The sequence below is a fragment of the Gossypium hirsutum genome, chromosome A13 (assembly GCF_007990345.1).
Source record: "Gossypium hirsutum isolate 1008001.06 chromosome A13, Gossypium_hirsutum_v2.1, whole genome shotgun sequence".
In the NCBI taxonomy this organism is placed as follows: Eukaryota; Viridiplantae; Streptophyta; class Magnoliopsida; order Malvales; family Malvaceae; genus Gossypium; species Gossypium hirsutum.
The window spans coordinates 109,138,267-109,146,845 of NC_053436.1; the positions used below are offsets into that span (position 1 = coordinate 109,138,267).

Sequence of the window (8,579 nt, forward strand, 5' to 3'; positions counted from 1 at the left end):
TTTTTAATAATGTATAATCTTTATTTTGTAATAATATTTTAATATAACTTGTTATACGAAGATGGGACAATGCTATCTACCAAACATTAATAATGTCAACCAAATTCAATACAAAATCAATTAATTTAATATGTCAGTCTTGAAACTAAGAATAATAATGAGCAACAACCTTGATCAGAGCCTTGAGTTCTTCTGGCTTCACGTTCTATTTCACTCATTGATATAGGTTTTTTTCACTCTTCCGTCACAATATTACTTCGCTATCGATCACCCAAGAGTATTTAACCTTGCAAGGTGGTCCTTGGTAATTCACATGGGGTTCCATGTGCCTTATGCTACTTGAGTCAGAGCATAAGCTAATGTTGCTTTCGGCTACTAGACTATTGCCATCTAAGGCCTAACACTTCACAACTTTGCCTAGTAGTACGACACTCTTTTTACTCTCCTACAAACCCATTTCCACGGTTTAAGCTATTCCCGTTTCGCTCACTGCTACTACATGAATCACATTTGCTTTCTTTTCCTCCAACTACTAAGATGTTTCAGTTCGCCGTTAGACCAAGTAGATAGCCATGGGTATTATCCCCTCATAGCGACCTCTTTCTCATTAATCTAACAATCTTTCTCTTAATCTTATTTTGCTTGATTTCTTCTTAAGACGGCCTTGAAACACAATCTTTAACATCTCTAAACTCACATTCATACAGTGACGTATCTAGATGATGGAAAATTGTTCATTTAGGTCATTTAAAAATTTAAAAATTTTAAATTAGTAAAAATAATATTACACTTTGACCCCCTTAAAAATAATAAAAAATTAATTTAATCTTTTAAAAATTATAAAAATATAGGCTATTAAAAATAACAATTTAATTTTGGCTCCCAATAAAAATTTTCTGGCATCGCCCCTATATTCGTATTATAGAAACTAAAGAGACTGAATTCATTTCACAAAGTCCATCTCGAAACCCGGTTCATAATAAACTAAATCAATACTTTATTAAAATATTTATAAAATACAAAAAAAAATTACCTAAATCCAATTTCCAATTAAAATTTTCAGAATCAGATCGTGAAGTCAAAAAAGTTTTCTGGGTGATTATTTATTTTTGTGAGAGTTAACATATAATTTCGTAATTTTAATAGTCTATATTTTTATAATTTTTTAAAAGACTAAATCAAAATTTTATCATTTGAAAAGGGGTAAAGTGTAACTTTACATATACTACCTAAAAATTTTATAAATAGCAAAGCGCCAAAAGTTAAAATTTCTCATTTTAAAGAGAGTCGTGATCCCTACTATTCTCTTTAGCACCCTGATCAAATCGATTAAATTACCAATTCATCAGTTCATATCTCACTGATCCAATAAAAAATTTTAACCTTAAACTTCAAATCCGCATTATATTTTAATATATAATATTTGACATAATACATCTGACATGTGAATCGTGAATTGACGAGATGTTTACAAAACAACTAGGAAAGAGACTAAGCCAAAGATTCAATTATTAAAGGAGCGTGTAAGAACGCGCCAATAACATCGACTGATGGCTTGGTCTTTACATACATACGCGGTCCTCCTAAACCCAGCAGGATTGGATTAAGTTGTACGGCTCTGATCTTTCTACAGAAGAATCAGACGGTTAATCAACACAGTCCACGTGATATAAATGTCCAATCCCCCCGATCTCTTCTCCCCTCCTCAAATTTCGTTTCATTTTCACTTGTCCAAAGCTCTGTACTGAGAAAAACCAAATTCTTTCCTACCATTTTCCTTTCAGTCCTTTTATTTTTTTCTCTCACATATGCTTGCCATGGAGAATATTGAGAATATTGGTGATGAATACAAAAATTATTGGGAGACGAAGTATTTCCTTGAAAATGAAGAATATAGGTACCTTCTTACCTTTTCACAACAATTTTGATTTATTTATTTTTTATTTGTTTTTATCCGTTTTAATGTTCATCAAAAGTGAATTGCCTTTGGTTAGACAATTAATATACTAGAAAACAGTAAGAGAAAAGAAAAATGAATCTAATTATTTAAATCGAATTGAATCGATGCAGTTGGCCAATTGATGAGTTCTCCGGTTACTATGATTCGAGTTCTCCTGACGGAGCAGCTTCTTCCGTTGCTGCTAAGAACATCGTTTCTGAGAGAAACCGACGGAAAAAGCTTAATGAACGCCTCTTTGCTCTTAGAGCTGTTGTTCCAAATATAAGTATGTTATCAAATCGTCATGGATTTGTGAATATATGTTTGTTTTTTTGTTATTTTTTCTGAATTGATTTTTATTTAGTTTGATGTTGTTGATTTGAATCGATTTAGATGGATAAGGCTTCGATAATTAAGGACGCCATTGATTACATCCAAGAATTGCACGATCAAGAGGGTAGAATCCAGGCCGAGATCAGGGAGTTAGAATCGGGAAAGCTGAAGAAAAATCCAGGTTTCGAATATGATCAAGAGTTATCAGGGCTGAGATCTAAGAAGACTAAACTCGATAACATTTTTGATTATGGTGGATCAAGAGCTTCCCCTATTGAAGTTCTTGAAGTACACTCTCCAACTCCCCCTTCACTTTCTCTCTGTTTCATATAATTAGTTCTTTTTTCTCAAAATTACACCTGTAACTGTTTTTCCTTTGGGTTTGAATTTTCGAAGCTGAAAGTGACCCATATGGGGGAAAAGACAATGGTGGTGAGTATAACCTGCAGTAAAAAGACGGACACGATGGTTAGACTATGCGAGGTATTCGAATCATTGAAGCTTAAAATTATTACGGCCAACATCACGGCGGTCTCTGGCAGACTGTTGAAAACCGTGTTTGTGGAGGTAAGTCCATTTTTCGTCTTTCTAGAACTGTTGTTCTTCGTTCCCTTTCACTGGGTCACATTTTATATTTATTTTGTTAGTTGTGTCGTCGTACGAAACAACAATTACCCGTAAAATGGGCCATATATTATTTAAGACCAAAATAGAAAAATCGAATTTAACTCCCTAAGCAACTTAGATCCTAGCATAACCAATTAATGCTAGGAAAATTTATTTAACAGATCTTATAAAATAATTAGTATAAATTTAAACTTAAACAGTAAAACTTTAATAAATCCTTTAGTTATTAAAAACAAATAATATAAGTGACTGGAAATTAGAAATTAAAAATAGTTTAATGCTAATTTGTGTACTAAAACAAGTTAAAAAAATAACCAACAAATTAAAAGTAGTGATAGTGAGGTTCTTCTCTGAATATGTCAATTAGGTTCGAATTTTAGAATCATCGTTGTTGGAAGAATTTTATCTTAATATCACTTTAACTCGAATAGAATTTAGTTTAGACCGTAAAATAACTGAGTACACCTATAATTATATATAAAAGAAAAAAAATAGATTAAAACAACAGTACTTCTTACCAAACTTAACATAAGTTAATTAAACAAGTTTTACTAATATGGGTTGATTTCATTAGTTGAATACTCATTAACATCTCATCAACAATCTCAACGCTCTATATAATTAATAGTATTCGTCTAGACTTTTAATTAAAAACAGGTTTAATTCCAAATTTATTTAAAGGAAAAAAAGTAGTGAACATTTTCATAAAAAATTTAAAAGCTTTAATAACCGGATTAAGTAACGACAAATAAATTATTAAAAATGTGGTGGCGTACAACACATAGTTAGAAGGGGTATCAAATAAAAAAAAAAACGGCCAGAAACGTGGGGCCTAAAATATTGGAAACCGATAGAGAAAACTTTAATAAAGTGGATCATCCATTGCCATCTTTTATAGAATAATTTAAGATAAGTGAAAAATAAATAAAGAAAAAAACAAAAGAGAGAGACAATAATGTAGTTAATTACTTAGTAATTATATTTTAAATAAAAAGCATTTTTTTTCTTTTTAGAAAAATTAATTTACTAAATGATTTGATTTTTAAACCAATCCTTTTATTGAATTAAAATCCCTTCATATATAGATACAAAATAAAAAAAATATTTATCACGTTATCATTGGAGTTTAAAAATTTTACAAACATGACAATTGAGTCTTAGCTTGATTAACATGAGCAACAAGAGTACGAGTGCGCTAAAACGTATTATCCTTCTATTTATGGGTTGGAGAAGGATTATAGATAGTTTTAAATATTGTGTCAAAAAATAACAGATATGATCAAAACTTATATTGAGATTATTTAAAAAAAATTCTACCACCATAATTGGAGTGATCACATATTAATGTAGAGTATAGTAAAAAAATTAAAAGTAAAAAAAGAAGGGCATATGTTAATTTTTAAATTTTACTTATATATTTTTTTTAAAAAATGCATGGTCATCCTATAAAATAAATGAATAGTTTTGTATAATATAAATGGATAGAATTTAGGGTAAGTGAAATCCAGGGTGTTCGAATAAAACCTGTTCCGACACAAAAACTAAAGTAGGAAAGGAAAAGGGAAAGTGAAAGGACCCATATCACTCCCCACTTTAAACGTCCAATATATCAGTCTTCCATGATCGATTATGCTATTTTTAATATTTTCTAATTCGAGATATATAACTTTTGTATATTATATAGAAAATTAAAAGAAATGTAAATTTTGGTATGCCTCTAGTCAACTGTGTTAATCATGTCCATTTGGGTAAGTCCATCATAAACTATGGTTACAAATCCTATATATATGTATGTTAGAGTCGGATCATGATTTATAATTGGCATCCCTTCAAAGAAGAGTCCAAAAGATGATAAATTTGTAAACTGAATTTAAAGTTGAGTGATAAATATTGTGTTTGTATTTTAGTTTATATTAGCATGAGTTTGATTTTTTTAACAAACTTTACATCCTGACGCTTAAAAAAAAAACTTGTCGGTTCAAGGGAGAAGCTAAATGATGTGGGCAGGGCCTTAAAATCCCCTTCAGAATCAGTAAAATTTCATGTTAAGTTGCCTCTCTCCCAAATATATTATAATTCAATTATAACCCTTTCTAAAACAACCTGCTTGCTTTGCTTAGGGGAGTAGACAGGGGTATATAAGGTTCTTGATCTTCCCTAAAATGGTAAAATTATAATTTAGTCCCTTCAAAATTTATAAAATTATAAATTAATATAATAGTAAAATCACACTTTAACCACAAAAAAATTATCATTTATTAATTTCTAAAGCAATTTTTTTACTTTACCCCTAATTAAATTCTTTAATAATTATGACTCTAAAGTATCTTTCATTTAAGCAATGATAGAGAAGAAAATATTTAATAAATTGTGGTGGGGTTTTAGGGTTATAAGAACTAGTATACTAAAATACTAGTGTATATCTTCTAGAAAATAATAAATATAAAGAGTAGGTATACAACTATCATTGCTTGTTTAGTTAATACATTTTGTTAAATATATATTTTATTTCTTTAAAAGAATTATTTAATTTTTTTTATACAAGATCATTGATTTTGTCCCTACATGCACCACATAAATGATAGAAGTATGACCGCAATGAAAAACTTGTAGAATATACTAGCATCTTGTTTTTGTTTTATTTCTTCTTCTTTTTTTCTCCCTATTGTATACAATTCGTAATTATCAAAACTTTCCAGTGCCAAAATTATGCGTTTTTTGTACCCATCACTCTATAATAGGACCAACACACTAAATCATGTTTATATATATATATATACATCTGTGGCTATAAATATCTAAACAAAACTCCCACAACGAACCACCATGTGTTAAATAAAAAATATATATTTGCATTTAAAACGTGCTCTTATTTAATTTATCTAATGTGAAAAACAAAATATATTATGCGCATGGCTTAATAACACATCACCTTTTTACATTTCCTTTTCTTAAATGTCAGTATACTAAAAAATGCAAATTGACAGTACATTATTGCTCTTCTTTATTTTCATATTTTTGTCTTTATTATTAATTTTTTAAACAATTCGAAATTTCCGTAATTTATTTACCATTTTCTGAATATTTTATGGTATTATTGTCACATCACTATACGTAGACTTCAAAGCTTTGGTTTGGTTAGGTTTGGTTTAGGGTATCAGTTATTTTCTCTCATAAATAAATACAATTAAGGTTTTTCTTTGGTACCTTTATATTATTTATAAGCAAATTGTTTAATCTTCCAAAATAACGGTAGAGGTTGCTTTAAAGTTAAAAAGCATGAGTATAGGTATTTTATAAGTGGTTTTTTATTTAGAAAAATAAAATCTGAATGAATCCTTTGGAATGTTAATTTATAAATTAGGCATCCTTCTGTCATCCACATATTCGGGTCCACAAGATAAAGAATAAAGAACGTGTCAATTGCCTAAATACTGGGAAATTTGCCAAACCTTTACTCCTTTTTCTTTTAAATTCTCTCTTTTGTTTTTTGCCGAGTAAAGGAGGGATAAACTTTAGCAATGCCCAAAAATAGCCACACATCTCAGCTTTCAGTAATACGAACTAATACTAAATTATTAGTAAATTTATGTATTGATCACTTAATTTTAAAAAGTTATAAAATGATCGTTAAATTATTCTAAATTTTTTATTTAAGTTATTGAATTATTAAAATAAGTTTTGTATAGTTTTTTCTATTCACATTATCTGCACCAATCAAAATTATTTTTTCCTTTTCTCTTTTACAATTTAGGTTTTATTTATTTATATGAAATGACTTTGGACGTTACAAATCTATGAACCAAAATTCAAATAGTTTTCTTCTTTGGTTTCCGGCATTGACTATCAAATTTACTTAGATTTAAAGTATGTTCTTCTACCTATCAATGGGTATCGGTCCATTATACCAATTGTTGAATCGTCGTTTGGAGTTGCTGGTTGGACTTATATATATAATTAACAGCCCAATGATTTAAATGAACACTTTCAAATAATTCAATGACTTAAATGAAAACTTTTAAATAATTTAGTGACTATTTTATTATTTTTTGAAGTTGGGTGACCAAGACATAAATTTTAATTTACTGATAATTTAGTGACCTTAAATATAATTTACTCTTTTTTTTTCAAATTGTTTGTCACTTGTTGATTTTAGAATATATTTAAAAAATCATTTGATAATTAAATTTACGTATAATTACTTATAATTACACATATGCCATATTTGAATAATTATTATAATTAATAAAGCTGACTGAGTGTAAATAAGATACCAATTATTTGCTCAAATTCTTTAGGTTGTTGAGAATTACTCGAGGTAATTAGTAATGATCACTTTCAAATTTTTGTATATTTTTTATTTTTATTCTAATGGATAATTATAATTATATTTTATTAGTTAAACACATCTAGAAAATTATGATTTTTTGCAGGGTTAAATAATTATTTGGGGCTTGAATTTGTCAACAATTCTCACATTGAGGCTTAAGTTTTTTTTGTCCTAGTTAGTCCTTGAACTTAGCAATTATTCTCATATTAGAACCTGAACTTAGCAATTATTCTCACACTAGGGCATAAACTTTAAAGTTTTCAAGGAAATATTAGGGACTAACTTGGACAAAAAAAATCCATTCCTCAATGTGAGAACAATTGTCAAGTTCTGGGACTAAATTGAACTTAAAAAATTTAAGTCCCAATGTAATTAATTTCACTTTATATTACTAATTCACTTTACCATAAATTATTCATTTCACTGTCTATTACTAATTCACTTTATTGTCTCTAATTTATTTTTTAAATATAGCAATTTGTTTTGGAAACAATATATATTCACATAAATTCTAGTATCATTTATTTGGTTTTGGGCTTGACATAAAAATGCAGGCTGATGAAAGGGAGAAGGATGAGTTAAAGGTGCAGATTGAAACAGCCATTGCAGCACTGAACGATCCACAAAGTCCAATGAGTATGTGAGCTAATGATAACAATAACAATGATAATAGATCTGTCAAATTTACCACATTTTCATCATGCTCCTTTTTCCTTACTTCTTCGTTCTAAGTAGAGTCTTTAGTTTTGGGCAGTCTTTATGTTTGAAATCTCTACGTCCCTTTAGTCCCATCATCATCATCTTGTAAAATAAGTGTATGCTTCCATGTCCTGTGTTTGAAATTTCAATAGAATAACATTTCTCCCTTTAATTCATTTAGTGTTTTTGTTTTTATTTTTCTCCTTTTTTAAGATTAACTAAATCATCTTTTGTTAAAGGCAATGATAAAGTCGGAAATTTTATATTGGAGGATTGGAATGCATAAAATTAAAAAGTTATAGGGGCATAAGTTAAATGGAATTAAAAGTGTAGTTGTAGCATTTAACCAAAGTTTTCGTCTAGGGTTTTCTCTTATATTTGGATCAAATTTGAATCTTGAATTCAACATTGTTAAGAGGGTTTCACCTAAATATCACTCCGGTCCTAATAAAACTAGCTTCAAATTGTAAAATGGATAATTTTTTTTCTATAATTAAGTGAACTATTTTTGGATAATTACTTATTTATTATCCGAGCGTGTATAATTACAATAAATCAAGCAATTAGATATTTCCATTACTCTTTTCAACTCAATAATCCCCTATTCTATACAGAGTTGAATTGTCTCTTGTTGTGTTCTTACTCTTGTTG

The 8,579-nt window shown here is 28.7% G+C and overlaps 1 protein-coding gene across 1 annotated transcript; it reads left to right on the forward strand.

Annotated features, from left to right (window-relative positions):
* Positions 1 to 1,599: 1,599 nt before the first annotated feature.
* LOC121212616 (transcription factor bHLH35) lies at positions 1,600 to 8,104 on the forward strand. Its single transcript, XM_041085757.1, has 5 exons — positions 1,600 to 1,897; positions 2,071 to 2,228; positions 2,331 to 2,560; positions 2,669 to 2,839; positions 7,784 to 8,104. Exons 1-5 carry the CDS (start codon positions 1,809 to 1,811, stop codon positions 7,871 to 7,873), a joined length of 738 nt encoding a protein of 245 aa, XP_040941691.1. The 5' UTR covers positions 1,600 to 1,808; the 3' UTR covers positions 7,874 to 8,104.
* Positions 8,105 to 8,579: the final 475 nt, after the last annotated feature.